Here is a 20,101-nt window from a genome sequence, read left to right as displayed (position 1 = left end):
TTGACAATACTATGAATCAATTTTATGCCCATTTCTTTGCTGATCTAATAACATCCAATGAAACACAACAAGATTTGGGATAGTGTTTCTTGACTCAAATAAACTACATTGAAAAAAATTCATCTATAAAACAAAGTATAAAAAGTCTACCCACGGCCACAAAATCCATTATCTTGTAACACTTTAAAATCACAACGAACACTTTTAAAATTATGAGAGTAAAAAATATCTGTAAATGGCATGTCCTTTAAAAATGTATGTGGTATCATTTGAAGTAAGCATTATGATAAAACAAAGAAAAAATCATTTCACCTCTCAGATAATGTGGAGAGACAGGGTTTTTCCCCACCTGCAATATACAGAAGTAGATGAACAAGCTAACAGTAGTGAATATTATGGTTTTGCATATCTTCAATATCAAAACAAGATCAATTCTCAGGGAAGTGATCTGCAGTTGTGAGCTCACTGATGCAGCAATTGTTTCATCATCAATGATAAAATTGCATAAATTCAATAAGTAGAACTTGGTAGTATTTCATGAAATCACTTATAAACTTGCAACTGAAATCCTACTGAAAATGTATATAAATATGTAGAACATTGTACTATAACATAGAACATACTAGATCTGTTTTTTTAGTCAAAGTAAGTAAATTTGCAAGCTTTTACTTCACTTTGGTGGTATGTTGTCTTACACATTGGTCTTGACTTTCCTATATACTTCTTTGAGCTGCTCCAAATGCTGTGAAGGAGTTCAATGTTTCCATAGTCCCATCCTCACCAAAGTTACTTTTGTAAAATGGCCTGGAAAGGGTAGGCAGACTCCACTGCTTATACTGGCATACCTGAGTTTGGGGGCTGCTTTTCTTGCATTCCCTAAGGAGACTTTGCTTGTTCTGAAAGAAGCTATGCTTGGGTCTGGCATGACTACACAGCAATATTGCCTATGAGCAAAAAATGAGGTTTCATTTCCACCCAGAATTCCTTCTGATGGCTTATGCAGGTTTCTGTTCAGGCTCACAGAAGAGTGAGCTCAGTAGATTTCCTATCACATTCAGTTGACTTCAAAAGGGGAAGACACGGGACTCTCATAAGGTATGTGATCCTCTGTCAACAATATGAATATTAACGATGAATGTATTTGTACAAATACCTAGATGATTAATACCTTTCTGTTTGTGGTAATATGTCTGAATTCAAATGGTCATAGCATGTTTTCTTGTCTTCCCGGCAGATATTGGGTAAAAGATTTTGCAGTAATCACAGTCTGTAATCTGTATGAACACAATCTAACTGTTTATAATTCTATACCACAGACAATGAGGAAGACATGGTGCTATAATCCCAAATAATTCTCTAAGCTATCACGTGATCTGACAATCTCATTTTTTGTGACTTGGTTTAATAATAATCTGTCAATGTCAGTAACCATACTTATACTGTTTTACAGTAAATTATGTTATTCATGAACATAAAGTGAAAATCCAACTAAATATGTTTCTTAAAAGATCCCATGCTTTTAAATAGAAGCCATGGAAAAGGGAACTGTGGAAATGCAAAATTAAAGCCATTGTATCTTGGAATTGACAATAATTACATAATTCTCTTTCTTTTTCACAGAAACTGTTTCAGCTCTTCCCATTTCCTTGTACCAGAGACATCAAATTTCAATAAAATTTAGGCACTGATGGTAAAAAGTTGTTAAAGGGTGTATCAGAATGATTTGTCCCTTCAGTGAAGAAAGTTAACTATATGGCACTAAGAAAATTTTGAGACCCACGAAGAACATCACATTCTATGCTTGTCTGTGTGGTACAGTAGCCTTGAAACCATGAACTTATGTATTTCATATTATAATGTCATATGAATTGGCATCTGAGCCAATAATGCACAGTGTGTATTGTCAATAAAAATGTCTCCTACTTGAAAACTGAATATCTTGACCATCACAATGAATATTTTTTAAGATACCATCTATTGAACATATCATAAAAAAATAATAGAAGACATTGGCAGGACTCAAATTTAAGATTGTGTAGGTAGCACATGGGAAAATGTCATAAGTGGTAATTTGAGGAAGGCTATCATCTACTTGACTTACATACATGTACAGTAGCTAACATACATTTCAAAGTCACATTTATTTTGAGCATATGTAATTGATGTCCAGAAGCTCCTTGTTCTCAAAGCCGTGAAAACAAATGAGGCAGGACACTGTTATTAATGTCCACTTACAAGATTTGGTTTTATTTAAAAAGTGTATAAACATGCATTTTCTCCCGTTTAACTGTTCTTTCCAATTTACTCATTCAAAATGGGTCAAACAGATTTTTGTTGGTAGCCAATTTCTGAGAATGTACCATAAAATATTTAGTCCAATAAATCTACTAATTGTTAACTGAACATACTGCGAGTACTGCTTAAGTTACTTAAGTTGAGCGCTTAACAACTTGCCTATACATTTGGTGGCATCAATTTCACTGCTTAATCAAACTAAAAACAAAATTGTATGTATAATGCATTAGATTTTAAAGTAATGAACTTAAGTGATGTGGTCACATCCTCTAGTATGTACTGTACATGTATTAGAAAGATGAGCAATATCCAAAATTGGCTTGAGTATGCCCTAATAACAAGTTGTTTCTTTAACTAGTGGCTAAAATTTCTAGAGTTGCTTCTTTGTTTCCTTGGGGAACTTCATGTTATACTCTGACTTAATGAATTAGAAAGGTTAATTATGGTCTTTCAAAAATGTTATTTTTTAAAAGCTGTAGTATAAATACAGATCTCTTGAAACACCTTCATTTCATTTTGCTCATTGTAATTTTCAATTGGGTCAATTACAATGACAGTAAAGTTGATTCTAAATAAAACTTTAATTATAATTTTCAAGCAAGTTAGTACATCTTTGCTACCAACATACTTTAACCCATATTCATCTAGACTTAAACTTCTTTCTTTTGACCCGTGCTTTTTTCCAATAGTAAAAGCCATCTTTCTCCTTCTTAAAATTCACTCAATATCTGATGTTTCAAGAAGACTTTGCCAACACTATCATTCCTTTGTATCTTCCTATTTCTACACCCCCAAATGAAAACCATCTCACAGGATTGGTTACACCAGTATTACCCAACCTAACTTACAGTACAGAAAACTCCCTTCACATTCAATCTTTTTCTTCATGTCATGAGAAGTAGAGATTTGTGCTTATCACCAAATAAAATTGCAGTGCAAAATTTAAACATAAAAAGTTACATAATTAAAAGTTAATATATGGCACCACAGCCCGTTAATTCACATATAGTACAACAGACCAATAAGAACAGACAATAATATGAACAGAGTTGAAAAGAGTGAGCTTGCATAGCAATGCAAAAAAGAAATTATATACAGAGGAAATCCTTTTCTTCCTGGAGGGTGAGTTTTGTTTTCTTTCTTTTTCTTATATACTCCTGACAAGAAAGAGTTAAGGTAGGTGGTGTAATCAAGAGGAGAACACAAGAAAAGAACTGTGGGATACGTGTGGCTGTGTGTCTTTACATTGCATTTACAGTTTTTTAATAGTACATAAATAAAGAAATTGTTCATTGCACTGTTAAATGTTATCACTTCCATGAGTTCAGACCTGGTGGTCCTCAGAGCATCTTTGTATGTCCCCTCTCAGTTACTCTGAAAAACAAACAAACAAACAAACAAACAAAAACAATATTCATAAACAAAGCTTTCTCATATGTTATTCTTCTATCCTCGATAGCAATAAAATCAACACAGCCGGACTGTCATCTAAAGATTGTCAGCTAAGTATTGCATTTGTGAGTTTAAGTCGTTCTCTTTCAAGACTGATCAGGGCAGGGAAGTAGTAGGAAGCTTGCAGATCTGTGATGCACATGGCGGCTTTCATGGAGTACTTATCAGGTGACAGATACCGTAAAGTATGGAAAGAAAAAAAAAAACCCACACATGTGTGAATCGTAGCAGAAGTTATACACAAGCCACAACAACAAACTTAGCAGTGGCTGGTGGTAGTAATTCAGATTCGTATAGAACTCCGCAGCTTTGTCAGAAGTCTGCCTTCATCACAGGATGGATTAGTTCCCAACACTGACACAAAACCGCCAGCACATCCACATTTCATGGGAGGAAGTCGATGTGGAAGGGATTTATGTTATCTCTTTTTAATTATGTATTGGTTGATCGAATTGGTTTTTTAAGACAGGATTTTTGCTGTAGCTTTGGTGCCTGTCCTGGAACTAGCTCTTGTAGACCAGGCTGGCCTCAAACTCACAGAGATGAGCCTGCTTCTGCCTCCCAAGGGCTGGGATCAAACACTGCCCGGCCTGTTTATTTTTAAAATGTACGAATAAAGACCAACTCAAGTAGGGGGAAAACTGCTGAAAAGGTTCACAAAAGCTAACAGGAGAGACAAGATCATCTCAGTGCTAAAGAGGAGATACTACATTCAGTCCCCATCACAATGAACAAACAAAGTATCGAGTGGGGAATTTCCATCCTTTTCTTTATTGTACTCAGTAAAAAAAGTGCAAAGAGGCCCCCTACCAAATGAATTCTATTTAACTTTAAATATTAAGTTTAATTTCAGGCACTAAAAGACTGGTATAGAGTTTAAATAAACTTGAAATACCCATGAAATGTTTGCGTCACTGACTGCTATAAACCTTATCCTTTAACTTATGACCAATACTGAACAAAATAATTTGGTTGTTTATTAGCAGAGGAAATTTTCTATCATTCAGAAAAACGCTTAATATAGTGGTTCCATCAGGCCAATATGCTTTCTGAATCACGATGGCCTTTAAAATGACCCGAAAGGCTTACATAATTCACCTGTAAACTGTCCTTGACTATTTGAGCCCCCATATCCAATGTCCAGAAGGTCACTGGCATTCCGCTGGTGGCCGCCCCTCAATACCTCGGCCTTCCGAGGGCCAGTGGACCCTTTTGAGGAGGCTGTTCCCGAAGAGCTGTGCCCACCTGGAGATGGAAAACTGGGCTTGCTGTAGGGTACCAAGGACTCCTCTGGAAAAAAAAAAAAAAAAAAGAAAAGAAACAAATCATAAAAGACTAAACTGAACTGCAAAACAGGGTCCAACCCAAACCCAAACATTATTTTCCATCCTTGAGCAAAATTAAAACCATGAAGTTTAAGCAGTCCCGAACATTAAAGGTATTTCCACATACAGGCAACATTTCCTAACACAGACACTGAGAGGGATGGGATTAAGAGATTGGGATAAGTACAGAATAGTATTTCCAAGGTTTAAATTCATCGAAACAGTGTTGCTTAAAAGAGCCATTATTTTTACTAAATAAAAATAATGTCTGAGAATTATTTCTGGAATTCAGTGAAGCTTAATTTAATTTTTTCATTAAGACTGAGGAAACATGGTTTTTGTTTTAGTTTAAATTATGGCAATATTGTCTCAATCAGTTTAGAACTAGAACTATATATTAGTGAATTAAATATGAATCTTAAATTTCTGTTTATTTCTTGAGCCAGAAATCCATTGTTTGAAAGGTTCTGTGTTTCATTAAAAGAGAACCAAACATTAATTATAATGTATTAATGTTCTTTTTAGATATTGCCTTTCCAGAAATAAATTATGTGTTATAATCAATATGTTAATGCTTAGAGCTCCTCTTCTCTTTATTCCAGTCATTTCTCATCTCCCATCCCTTCCAGCTCCACTATTGTTTCTTCTGATTTTCTGGGTATATGTCATTATTTAGTTAATAAAACATCTGATTGAATTTACCAGTTCATTCCTTAGCTACTTTTTAATGAAAAGGGGCAGGTTGTATTTCTTTTACAGTGGGTAACTTTCCAAAATATTTAATTAAATCTCAATATTGTGATTGCCATTTTCTGGCCCTTTCACAAAAGAATTTTCCAAGACTTGAGCATCACATGGTGAAAAAAAATGTGATTATGGAAAATGCGTGAGGCTAAGACACACTTAGACAAGACCAAGTACAGATTAATAGAGAATAGATAAAGGGATGCTTTATAAAAGTGTGTGTCTGTGTGTTCATTTCTAGTAGGTACTAAACAAAAGTGGAAGTTCCCCCCAAAATATATTTGTGTAATAGATTTACCTCCTCCCCCAAAAAATCCAAGCAGGAATTATGGGGTTTATGTTGTCAGACTTTCAGGAATTTTTTTTTTCTTATAAATAAGAAGTCTTCCAAATGTTAACATTTAACATCATTTAGTCTGCTGGATAGCATATGAACTCAGTTCCACCTTTTCTAACCTTATGATACTGATTGGACATCTATTTGCAGTTTTGTGAGCTGAATTGATTCCCCCTTTTGAAAGTTGTGAGCTTCTTTTCAAATGAGTGGCTACTTCAATCAAGTAGACTAAGTTAACATGAAAGAAGAAATTCAGTATTCTTAAAAACACTCAGTATAGATGTTCAAGGATATCAACATCAAGCTATTTTCTGAGCATTGTTGATGAAACCTGGAGGTTTTTAAGATCAAAGACCTTATACAGGGTTAATTTGTGAACTAGGCCACACTGAATGTTTGCTGTTAAACTCTGCCAAAGAATGCCAGTTCAGACAGATTTAAGACAAATGTGTTCCAGATGCCACTAACAATTGCCATTCCTAAAACACCTGGTAGGAAACAAACACGTGACAGCAATCCCACTTTCCTGGGACTGTGCGGCACACACCTGATCTAACCCCTTGTTTGTGTGGGGCTTTCCGTGTATCTTCTTGGCGGTCAGTAGAGTTTATCCAATCCTGGGTGGGACGCTGCCACTCTAGGGCGGTTTTAGCTGGACAATCCAATGAGCTCTTTGTGTCTTCTAAGTCGGCCGCTTGTTGTCTCTCTAGAGAGCTTCCTTTTCTCTCTGTTGAATTTTCCACGTTACCAGAATGCTGGCTCAGGCCTATCTGCTGTCTTAAACCCTGACTTGGTGGGGGATCTGGTGGTGGGGGAAGATCTAAAAATTTTGAATAATGTTTAGAATGAACTATGATTTAATGAAAAATACAAGTTTAACTTCATGTTGAAAAATTGAAAAAAAAATCAAAAAACGACAACAAAAAGGAAAAACCCCTTGCCCTTTTACAAGCACCACCCATGCAAAAGCAATTTATTGAAAATAAGAATCAATTAATGGCATTCAAAATGCATGCTATTGCTTTGTCTTCTATCTTCTTGCCATAGCATCTTTGAGCTAAAAATCGACTGTTTTCATCCATCTGTTCAACAGGGAATATATTTTCGGCAGCATGCTACAGGCTAACACTCAAGGTAAAGAATGGGTTGTTGTTTAAATTCAATCTCCCTCTCTTCAAGATAGAAATACAACGAGGGAAAAAAATCACAATGGATTCTAGCAGCTGTACTAGTAAAAGTCCCTGAGAACAAAAGCTCTCTAAATAATCTCCACAGGAAAGATCATGCTCCAGACATTAGGGACCAGAGTCCAAAGCATATGCGGGGTAGGACTGTCTTTACGCAAGTGCGTACCACATTGAGCAACAGCCAAAGGGTTAAGCTAACTGTATTAAATTCAATTAACATTTTGCCTGACAACTGATCCTACTTGTTCGTTTCATGAGTTAGCTAATGAGTTACAACTAATATACTATAATCGTCCCTTGTATTAATTTTCATAAGTAATAACCAATGTTCAGAGTACTGATTGAATATGCTAAATGGTAACTAGTGTAGACAATGTATTGTGGGAATTAGAGATAGAGGGGAAGAGATAAGATTTTGAAAGAACGTTTTAGAAGAGTCTGGTTGTTTGAGTGTAGCCTGAAAGAGCTTTAAAATGAAACTTTGGAAACGAAGAAAGCTTAAACGTTGAATGTGAGCTAATTTTTCATTTTCCTTTGAAAGCTCTTTAGATTTTCATCTTCATATTTTGAATGTCTTTGATTATGAAGTTACATTTCCCTTTATATCTTTCTAATATTATTTCCAAAATGGCATGATTAAGGACTTTGAAATCTTCTAAACATTCATTTGTACCAGGATCATTTAAGTTTTCTTTCAAGCTATTGTAAACTTCCTGGCTCACCCTAAGATGAGGCAATTATGTTACTTATGTATAAAACTGATGTATCATGCAATATACATTTATTAAATAAATAATGATGTTCCATTTAATGTGGGAGATTATTTTTCATTCCTTTTTTTTAAATACATTTTTTGTTTCTAATGATACTAGTGAAATCAGAAAGGCGAAGCCAAATTTATACACTAGATGTCAGCTCTCTTAAGAAGAGAGTGTTCACTTTACGGCCTTATTGACTCTGTTCTCTGTTTTATGAACAAAACATTAGTATCATCCATTGGAAAGACACTAATGCTTTGTTGAGCATTTGTGTTCGAGGTTCCAAGTTGAAGTAGCATTCTCAGCTCTCACGAATGTCTTCATGTCAGATTACAACTACTAACCATTGATGAGAAAGGGATGTTGTCTGGCAGGATAGGATTGCATTTGGAGCATTTCTCCCAAAATGAAGAGCTAATGCAATAATGAGTTATCTGTTTGCATGATAATCTAATGAGTTTGGTGTTTCCTTTACATTCAATACTGGCTTCCTTTGCTGTGTGTTATTATGGATGTAAATTAATTATTTCATTTGAGTTATTGGACTTAGTCTGTCGGTGAGGGGAAAGGATTGCATTGGTTTCTAAAATAACATATCTTGTCATTGATTTTTCTTCTCCATCTGAGCTGTTTAATTTCTAAAATGGCCAAAATGGCATTTGCTTATGACAGCTGAAATTCTGATGCCTATTTAATTTGACTTGAAATTATATAGCTTTGTAATTATATAATATCCTTGGAGATTTTATCTTCTAAGGATAAGGGACATTGAATGCACAATGAAATAAACTGGAAAGAGATGGAATTATAGATGATTGTGGAAAATAAAGGTATATAATACAATACATTTACTTAAATTAAATTCATTATTCAATTCTTAGTGGAATTATTTCAAGTAAGTCCATTCACTAGAGTATCTCACTGGCCTACTGTGGGTTAGCTATTGTCCAGCAATGACAGTCCAATGACATAGGTACCTTATTATTCTCATTTATTTTTTAGGTAAATGGATGGGGATGGAACACAAAGAAATCAAGCATCTCCAGCATATGTCTTTCTTTTCATAAGATCCAATTCATGAAATTGTGCTCCCAGGGTCCAGCTCAGCTCAGGAGTTTAGGAAGTACTTCCACATAGCTTTGCATCATCCCATGAAGACATACGTTTTTACGACAGTGTTTCTCCCCTCAGTCTGCTACAGTTCCATTCTTCTCACTCACCAAATTGGAAAGTCTTTGAATCCCTTTCTATTTGAAAGGGTGAGGGCCTATATTACCTTATGTTTACACACTAGTTCCATCTCCAGTATCTTACCTTTCTTATTGCTTTCACTGATCTTATCTTGGAATGAACCACCCTTAGTTATTGCTTCTATGATCTTCAATTATCTATATTTTTTCACTTTTGGGCACTTAATTCTTTGTTACAAAAAAAATCGAGACTATTTTTATATTAAAATATATTGCATGTTTAATATTAAGATATAAGATTATGCCACCATTTTACCTTAAAGATATAAACATGCATTTTTCAGAATACACACACACACACACAGTCTTCTAGGAATTTTCCATTCAAAACACTGTAAAAGTTTATGACAGTTCCTCAGCATACAGATCCTTACGCATCTCTCCTTCCTTGCATGTTTGGCATCATATTCTATATTATTTGCTCTAGTCATATTGCTCACCTTCCTTTTAAAAAAGTATCAAACATGCACCAGGATTTCAATTGCTGTATCAACTTCTAAGATGACCTTTCCTTGGAAATAAGTATTGTTCTTTTCCTCACATTATTTCTGTCTTTTCTCATATGTCAAGCTGTTGTTGAGGCTTCCCCCTGAAAACTCCCTTTATTAAACTACTTCCTCCTAAATACTTTACAATTTCCTGTTGTTTCTTTCTCCATGGCAACAGTCACCATTTGCATAAATTACACATTTATATTGCTGTCAACCTGTTTGTTTTTTACTAGATATCAAGTGCAGGAGATTAAGGAATCATATCTAAAATATATGCTCACACAGTGTTTAACTGGAGGGACAAATGAGCTCATAAAATTGCAGAAAGCTAAATTGTGGCAGATATAGGGAGGAATTTTTTCTATGAATTAAAGACTAGGGGAAAGACAGAACAATTTAAGAGAAAATAATCTCAGAAAAACACATTGATGGGGAACCTGCCATCTACCAGAACTGGTCAGGATATTTTCTTATAGGGACAGAGACTTATATTGAACAAGCTCAGCTCACAAGAGACATTCCACAAGAAAAACCAACATGTCCATAACTGTGTATGAGTTTTTACATAGCCTTTGGGACAGAAACTGACATTTCTTTTTATTCCAAATTCCTCTCACTGGACACAGAGAAAACCACCTCCTTTCCTTATAAGGTGATTTGACACAAGGAGACAACAATCTTGACAATGATATATGAGAAGTGGGGTGTGGTGCTTGCTATAGGACATTCTGCTATCGACAACAATCTGTCATTCTAGCTTTGGAGTCCACAAAGTCCAACTCTAAAATTGTTGTTACTGGTGGCTGGACAGATGGGTGAGTCTTGTTCTGCATGAAGACCTGATTTCAATCCTCCAGAACTCACATAGAAAAAGAAAAGGCGGTGCTACACTGGGTTCCCTGTGCCTCTATGTTCCCAGTGCTGCTGGGCTCCAAGTGCTGATGGGCTCCTAATACTGGGGAGGACCAGGCAAGAGTATCTTTGGAGCTTGCAAGCCAACTTGTATGAACAATGGCTGAGCTCCAGAAACCCTATCTCNTTTGTTTAAGAAAACACCTATCATTAGCTGCTAGTTTAAACATGCATGAGGCAAGCTCACACACAAATACATGTGCACCCCTCAACATATACACGTGAACATAAGTACATACAGACAGTAGACAGACAAGCAGACACACACACACACTCAACATACACAGTGATTACCCCAATATTTCCAAATCCTAATGCCTGTTTAAATAACTGGTTAAAGGAAAGTCATGTGACCTTGTAAGATGATTATGTCAATGAGAATAAGACTGGTATTGTGCTAAGATGCTGAGGTTAAATATTAAAGAAAATAGTCAACAATAATTACCCTAATTAATGTGCTTGTAACGATTATAAAATCTTTAATTCAAAAGTTTCAATGTAAAATGCTTATACAGTAAATGCTGCTAAGCAATGACCTTCTGCAACAGAATGATTTTATCAAGAATACATATTAATTTGGATGTTGGAAATGAGCATATCAGTGAGAGAAGTTCATATATTTAGAGAATGAGATCAACACTACAATTTACTTAAAGTGATCAATTAATCCTCAGAGCATCTGAAGCAGAAAGAGGATCATAAACATTTTCTTTTTGTGTACATTATGGGTTAGCAAATTCCCCACCTTTGAACACACCTGTATCCTTAACTTCCATATTCCATGAAAACACTTCTCAAAGAACAAAGAGGGGCAATAAAACGAAAGTGCTTGGTGTTCTAAGTCTTAGCATGATGAGATTGAAAGAAAGTACAGTGATGGCTGCTGGCTTCTTCCGCCACAAAAAGAAAGACAAAAACCATCATTATTTTTTTCTGGCTAAAGTTTAACTCAACATTTGTAAGTATGAGGCCCACTGACTGGTAGTGGCTTCTCCAAACCAAGATACAAAAATACCAGTAAGTGTGTTCTACCTCAGACAATTACATCAGAGCCAGATGATAATATTTTAGAATTTCTACAAATGGTTCTAGTCTTCAGTTAGCAAGGTGCATCCTTTTCATTCTTAGTAAAATGATCTCATGATAAAATTTAGGAACATATAAGGTGGTGTTTCTAAGAAGATAACAGAAATCTATCTTTGCATCTATGATTTCAGTAAGTATTTCAAATGTTTTAAGTAACAAGGACTTAAAGTGAAAGTTTAGGATGAATATTTGAGAAGATATCAGAACTGAGCTGAAAATATTATAACTAAAGTACTCAGTAGACATACTAAAACAATCATTATTGAGCTTGTATGTCTTCCAAAACTTAGCAGTATCTAATGAAATGCTCAAATATCAGATACTCTATGCAATAAAATTATTTAAATAAAACATCATCATTCAAATTCAGTTACTGATTCATTGATAAATAAAGTTGGATTGAAAATCATTTGCACTAATAGTTTTTGAGAACTGGTTTCTTATTGCCCAGGTTCTCCCTTAACTTGAACTTTGTATATTGCTATCTCGCCCTCCCAAGTGCTTGGATTACCTGTAGGTGCCAGTTTATGTATTGTTAGTTAACCAATCTCAGGCTTCATTTTTATGCTAGGCAAGCATTCTACAAACTGAGCCACACCAGTTATATTTTATTTTTTTTTTGTAGGTACACTCACTCAACAAGCAGTAGATTTAGAACATAAAACCCATGTTCCACAAAGTCAGAAGTATTTACTATTTTAACATTAAAAAAACAATATTGAATCTTTCATATGGATGGAATCATTATGTCTCTAAAATTCATATATTGAAGTTATTCCTATTATTTATTGGTATGTTATTAGGAACTGAGACCTTTGTGGGGTCATCAGATCATGAAGTTGGCTCAGGAGCCTTATCAAAAACACCAGAGAGTCCTTCTTTCATGTGAGGTCACAATGAGGAGGCACCGTCTACATCCATAAAAAAGTCTCTCACTTGATACCCACAATTGGATATTCTAGACTTTACAACTGAGAAACAAATTTCTTTTTCCATCTTTTCTGCTGTTTCTATGATTGTGAGCACATATAGAAGATCCCGCAACAAAGAAAGTTTTCATATCCATCGCGTATGGCTGCCTTCTAGTTCTGAAATTCAGAAACTTGAAACCTTAATAAATCACTTCACAGACTGATCTGAAGGAAAAGGAGCCCTAAGGAGATTAACATGTGATTATAGATGTCCTGATACAATGACAAGAGCACATGCTACCGACAGCTTCCTTCCTACACTTCAAATGAGATACTGAATATTTTCAGAAGAGCTGAAAATTTGGAAAGTTGCATTCTAGATCTTTCTTGAGGCATGATAATAGTAATAGTAACAGTAACAGTAATAGTAATAATAAAATATTCCACATGAATGTAAAAGAGTCTCTTTTACTTAAACACGGAATGTTGCCAAATGAGCAATGCCTATGCTATAATAGCTACTTTACTGAAATTTAATGATAACGCCAAGAATATTTCTTCATACAGAGATAAAAGTTAAGACAAGACACCTACCATCTGGCATCCCTTCCCTCCGATGAGGTAACGCTGGCTGTGTGTCCATCCTCCCTCCCTTGTGTTTTTTGGTTGGCCGAGGCCGCTGGCTTTGATTCAGGGCAGCGCTGGTATTACTGTCGGTAGAAAACGGGCTGGTGGGCCGTGGCCTTTGAGAGGAGGTAAAGGCTTTTCCTGAAACGAAAACCAAGGGAGTAGACATGGAGAACGTCCCTATAATACTCTATTTTTGTCTTGCCTGTGTCCTGCTCTTACTAGACTACCTACCACTACCTACTACTAGTGAATGCATCTACAGATGTTGTTCAAAGACACAAAACCCAGCTCCTTATCTCCATGAAATGCATGAATTCCTGCTTAGAATTCATCCATTTTTTAATATGCTGAGAACACCCTGCTCAAGGAAAACACATTTCAAACAAAGGAACCTGAAATAAATGCACCGACCGAAAGCTTCCCATTGCTTGATCATAGTTTTATAGGATCTTCACAATCTTCATAAGACTTTCATAAATCTGGGCCAGTGCACGCCACATTTATTTCTCAACTTAAGATAGTGGATTTTGAAAATAATGAATTGTCTACTGTTTTATTTGAATTAGTCATGCTTTACTCTTAGAATCATAACTTTGAGAATTACATTTGAAGTTTTATGTGAATGGTCTGCTGAGATGCATATGGAACCTTACCACTTAGAATCCACCCACAATGAATTCTAGCTCTTTTAGCAGGATGAAGTAAGATCAGTGTAGAAGCTAGCAGCTGTCTATCCAAAATATCATAGGTGTATTCTGCACATATTATAATATCTGAATAGACCCTATACTTTAATTTTTTAAATGAATTGCTCCATTTCTTGATAATTTAAAATATATGAATAAAAATTTTCCAGGACAAAGGTCAGCTAATACATTTTCTACAGTGAATGATTTTAGTACTAAGTTTATTATGTAAGAGAGGAGTAGTTTATGTGCACATATTTATTCTCTTGTGCATATTTTTACTTTATACAAAATTATCATATATAGTTGCACTGTCCTAAGTCATTGTGACTTGATATTGCCTAATGCTTTATTAGCGATTAGCATACATGCTGCTAGTGCACTTATGCCTTCTAATTTATTAGCTCCCTTGCACCTTCTCCCTTCTCTACCTATAGCAAATGCCGCAGGAAAGCACTCAGGGAATATAAAGATTCTGACTTATGTCTTATGAAGCAAGAAAATTTAAATAACAGTTATATTGCAACATATTTTAGCATTTGGATGCTACATAAAAATAAACCTTTGCAATGCCTGAAAAATTCTTCCATTTTGTTTAAGGAATGCTTAATGAACACTTGAAAGAAATATTGATGGTAAAACTTAAAGACAATGTTCAAGACATAATTTTATGGCCAGAAAGTGTAGCAAAGGTTCAAAGTAATTTTTCTTTACTATTTGAGCACTATTAAATTTAAGAGTGCATTTGATAATTCATAAGTTTATTTTGTTTAGGGAGCATACTAAATGCACATATCATATTCCTATTATATGCAGCAAGGAAGTACATAAACAAATATAAGGGCTGTTGTCAAAAATCTTCATGTTTACAAATTATTGACAAATTACCAAAGTTAATCTTACATATCTCCTTCCCGCTGTTACATGAAATATACATAACAATTACATAATTGACTTCAATGTTATTATTTAATGCTCTTGGTAATCAAAATGAATTTACTTAAAGAGCAATACACATATAGATATTATCTTTTCGAACTCACAAATGCATTTGGTGTATCTTTAGTTAGCATCCTTTAACCACAAGTAATAAATTATTGTATTAAAATCTTAGTCAAACCATTAGGACCATCAGCCAAGTGAAGTGTTAGACAGCAGTTTTAGACCCACTCACCCCATGCTGGGGAAGCCTTCCCAAAGAGTGCCTCTGCAGAAAGAAATGGGGCAAGGCACCATAGTGGAGATAAAAGCTGAATAATTTTAATCATCAGGTTCGGTATTGATTTTGTGAAGGGTTTGCAATATGTGACTTACTGAGGGTTTAATGACAATATTAGTTGTGCCTTTGTTGTAATATGAAAAGGAAGCACAGTGCAATTAACCAGTAGAACCATGAAGAAAAAGGATGGATGAGATGCAACATAGTGAGTAGAAGCCTATTTTTGGCTCTTCAGTATTAGCATCAAAAGAGGATTCTGGTAACATAGCATCCATCCAGTTGTGTTCATGCATATTTTAAAAAGCCTGTAGTTAGATTCACCAAGAAGAAAGAATAGAAGGAAAGGTCAATGTCCAGAGGACAGGATACTCTCATGCAAAGAGTGTTGACTTGGAGTCTACCAACCTGTTCTTGTAAGACTGGTTCCATCCAGTCTAAAACCAGCTTTATCTGCTGCTGCCACCAATGCTTGTGCAAAGCTGCCGCTGGCAAAGATGGAGCCATCTGAGGAGCTACCTACACTAGATCTATGACTAGAAAAGTTACGATCCTCATCAGATGCAGAGCCCCATCCATTTACCATTGAACCTAAAAACAAATGTAGTGGTCCAGTGAGTTGTATAGATTGGATATTTGATCTGCTGTAACATAGTGTAGAATGAACAAGTTGGTTATTTCATTCCCTCACTGCTCCTTTAAAGTTTCATTGTGAGTTCTTTATTATCTGCCCCATTATCTATGTCTCCAACATTCTAAGCACTAAAGAACTAAGGCCATTTCAAATCTGTATCTACTTGTATCCCATTGACAAAACACATTCAAATTGGTTCAATTCTTACATCGATCAAACTGTCACATGATTATTTCTCTATAACAACTGCTATATATATTTAACTATGTATCAAAAAAGAATAATCTGACTGAAGTAACCTAGTGAAATGAAACAGAAGGAGTGGGATGAAATAATTTAGTGTGAGTGTATTTTAAGGGTAATTCGGATTCCATCAACTATATGAAGAATTTAATATAAAAGTTACCCATACAAACAATAAAAACTCATATATAAAGTGTCTAAACAATATCAAATCAATATGGAACATAAGGAAAACTATTTTTCTGAATTTCTAATTATGATAATGTTTGTTATATGTTCTTTAATTTTTATTTAGCTTAATAACTCCAGTTTTTCTCAATGCTAACAGTTCTTTTAAAATAATCATAAGAATATCATGAACATTAATGTGTGTTTTTCTGCAAAATGAAACACTGTTAGTGGAAAACTTGCAACTTTTTGTGTTGATAATACAAAGTACTTTGAAGATATAAGTAACATTTTCTTAAGGTTCTAGGGAAAAAGTCATCTTTCATTCTTTCTTAAACCGGAGCAGGAACTTAACCAACTATTTACTGTAACTAACATAGTATTTATTTAAGTTATATGATTAGTCCATCATACATAAACTACCAAGTAGTGCTTACCCTAATATATTTTAAAAAGGGACACAAACTAAAAATCCATGTTAGGTTTTCTAACTGACAAAAAGATTTATAAGAAATGGGTAAAATCTAATACGGTAGTGTTTTTCTTTCTTTCTTTTTTCTCCCTCTTCTCAAGACAATAGTGTAGTTAAGCATTTGAAGTACTTGGAATGTTAAGAAAAGGGTCAGTGACATAGCACATCCATTTCAAACAGAAAGAAAGCAGAATCGCAAAGATATTGGATAATCTGAGATGATAAAATAGTGTTATGGGGAAGAGAGTAAGACAGTTTGGACTCTAGTTGGCAAAAGCACACAGACACACTGTTTACATTCCAAATAAATCCCCTGTGGCAGGCCACTGTACAGGAACTAAGATAACACTAGCATCCCAGCCTCCTGTGGAAGATTCATTTCTGGGCTAATGATCAATGTCAAGGACCAATATACCACAATGAAAGAAGAAATGATGCAAAGGACGATGTGGTGTAATGTCACAGGAGACAAGGAAAAAATCCAAGGCTATTCAGTTAGGAATCACCACAGACTGTGGAACCACAGCTGAGAATAGACTTCTGGAATCTGAAACCTCATTATCTGTTCCTTCCACAGGCTATTTTTATTGTTTTCAATATCAAAATAGTCATGGCCTTTTTCTCTCACTTGCATTTCATCTTTCAACTCTAACTTGTTTCTTTGTGGTACCTCCTGTCTTCCTTATTGTTGTCTGCATTTTCTTTCTCAAGAACCTACCCACTTTGATATCTCAGTTTTGAGATCTCTAGACTACCAACATCACATCCACATTCTTGCTAGACTTCTGAGTCCCTGGGTTTTTATAGTATGGAGTGCTGCCTACCTCCTCAGCATCTGCAGTCACACATTTTCTCCTACCACTTCGGTACACTTCAGCATTGCTACCACCTCTAGTATCTGGTGGGTCAATGAAATATTAGCCCTTAGTTGACATGTTTCTGTTTCACATTCAGGCTTGGATTAGAATCAGTCTCAACCCCTTGGTTGCCTAAATATTATGCATATAAGAGTACACTGGTTCTATCCCTTGATTGTACTTGCTACATATACATTCACTAAGAAGAAGAGTTTTAGATATAAAAACTACCTGTTATTCACTCCCATATATGTTATTCAGAGATATTGAAGATCAGAAATTCAATAAAGACTGACATATTGAATAAAATGCATTTGGCACTTTTAGTCTACACTATAAATTCTTTGAATGAGTCTTTGTGATGTATAATATCTTTTGGTTTGTTTGTTTCTCAAGAAAGGGCTTCTTGCCGGGAGGTGGTGGGGCAAGCCTTTAATCCCAGCACTCGGGAGGCAGAGGCAGGCGGATCTCTGTGAGTTCAAGGCCAGCCTTGTCTAGAAGAGCTAGTTCCAGGACAGGAACCAAAAAGCTACAGAGAAACCCTGTCTCGAAAAATCAAAAAAAAAGGGGGGGGGCTTCTTTTTATAGCCCTGATATCATCCTGGAACTCACTCTGTAAACCAGGTTGGCCTTGAACTCAGATTTGCCAGCTTCTGACTCACAAGTTCTGAAATTAAAGGCATATGCCACACTGCTCAGCAATTACCTATTTTACTTGCAAAAGAATGTCTTTATAAGCATTCTTAGAAATTTCAGTAAATTTATTTGCTTTCTAAATAAAATATAATATTAGTGAATTATGGTTGATTATTTATAGACATAGAAGGTAATGATGCAATTGTCTAAAATAGCAACACAAAATGGTAACATATATGATTTTATTTATATAAGTGGATGCATATTATGTAATAAGATGCATATTGTACATACATATACATATCTATATGTTGGTTATGCTTTACTTCATTAAGATAGTGGTAATTTGAATTTGCTTCAAGTCACAATTTTATTTTTGAGTTTGAAGCTTAGTCATACTCATACATATTTATACATTTAGTTTAACATTTTGTTTATTCAAAACTTTTCTCCAGTATACGAAACCCAAGTTACTTGTGTCTGTTGTGTTGGTGCCTGCTCTGTGGTTCCACAATCGGGTCTCAGATACTACAAAATGCAGAGGAGAAAGGCCCGTGTCACAGCAGCGTCACTAGTGACATTCTGCACTGCCTCCTGAAAGAAAGTCAGCTCTTTGCTTTCCTCCCAAAACATCCTGGTTTATTTCTTCACAGTAATGAGTCCTTCATGTGAATTTCCATGCCTATCTTTGCCATACCATAATAGATAGACTACCTTTAACTTCCCCCATTTTCCTACAGAGTTCCTCCTTGGTGTATTAACTGTCCGTTCTCTGGAAAAATGCATAGACAGTGTTTCTCACATGGTTGTCCTACAGCAGAGACACTTTAGTTGTTCTGGTTTCTTTACTTTTGTGTTTTGGAGCAAAGGATCTGCATAGATGACTTCTGAGCTGAAGAGATACATACCATGGACATGTCCCCTCATTAGGCCTTGAGAAGGCTGGTGATACAAAGCAAAGTCTATGGAAGACAGTTTGCTGTCTTTGCTCCTTGATAATGTAGATTGCCTTTCTCTAACGAACACTTCACTGGACCAGGGGTAAGCTCACTAATATGGACAGCAGTTCAAACTATCTGGACATATATCATTACCATACTACATGCTGTGTGTTCAAATTCTTTCAATGAAATTCTGAAACTATTTCTGTCAGTTACTGGTTTTGACCCTCACTGGCGACTGTTTCCCTTATCCCTTAAACATTAAAAAAATACTCAAATATTTACTTAAATAATTACAAAGAGCAAAGGTGTGTGTGTGTGTTAGTGTGTGTGTCAAAAAGAGAGAGATGAGAGGAAAAGCATTAATTGGTAGGTTAAAGAGCATGTCATTTTCTTAACTATGTCTTTTATATCTATGACCACAAGTGTGAAAATTAGAGAACATGAGGTAAAAACAACTTGGCTGGAGAATATATAACAAATTGCAAGCAAGTCCCACCGCTCTGACACATTATAGTCACAAATATAATCAATACATATTTAAGCATTTAATGAAAAATGAATTTATGCCACAATGTCAAATTTATTGGTCTTTACAGCTTCAATCTTTTCAAACCCCTCAACTTAAAAACTCAAAAATGCCAGGAAAAAAAAAACTGAAATTAATTCCAGCTGATGAAGAAGAATCTCACATAGGACATTAAGTTGCTTAAATGTTACTGAGCATAAAATGCCATGATAAAGTGGCATCTTGCTGTGTCTCTATTACATCTTCAGCACTAAAATTAATTTATGATCAGTCGTCAATTCATTTACATGTCAATTTATGCTAAATCCTTCCTTGCTGACAAATGCTACCCTAGGATCCAT

General features: G+C 35.2%; 1 protein-coding gene across 12 annotated transcripts in view; it reads right to left on the bottom strand.

The window, feature by feature from the left end:
• Positions 1–2,217: 2,217 nt before the first annotated feature.
• Robo2 (roundabout guidance receptor 2) overlaps positions 2,218–20,101 on the bottom strand; it is a 651,725-nt gene continuing 633,841 nt past the window's right edge. For 3 of the 12 annotated variants that reach the window (XM_050148878.1, XM_050148871.1, XM_050148872.1), the window contains 5 exons: positions 15,689–15,871; positions 13,343–13,516; positions 6,701–6,973; positions 4,846–5,037; positions 2,218–3,669 (listed from right to left, as the gene is read on the bottom strand). In XM_050148878.1, the coding sequence (XP_050004835.1) occupies positions 3,665–3,669; positions 4,846–5,037; positions 6,701–6,973; positions 13,343–13,516; positions 15,689–15,871 (827 nt within the window). In that variant the 3' untranslated portion in view covers positions 2,218–3,664. The remainder of the gene's footprint in view (positions 3,670–4,845; positions 5,038–6,700; positions 6,974–13,342; positions 13,517–15,688; positions 15,872–20,101) is intronic. The other 9 variants (XM_050148876.1, XM_050148877.1, XM_050148882.1 and 6 more) reach the window with 7 other exon arrangements.

Source organism: Alexandromys fortis, unplaced genomic scaffold, assembly GCF_014885135.2.
Source record: "Alexandromys fortis isolate MF-2015 unplaced genomic scaffold, M_Fortis_MF-2015_v1.1 scaffold_4, whole genome shotgun sequence".
Taxonomy (NCBI): Eukaryota; Metazoa; Chordata; class Mammalia; order Rodentia; family Cricetidae; genus Alexandromys; species Alexandromys fortis.
The sequence above is the reverse complement of the archived record's forward strand: the minus strand, read 5'-3'. Positions and strand labels throughout refer to the sequence as shown.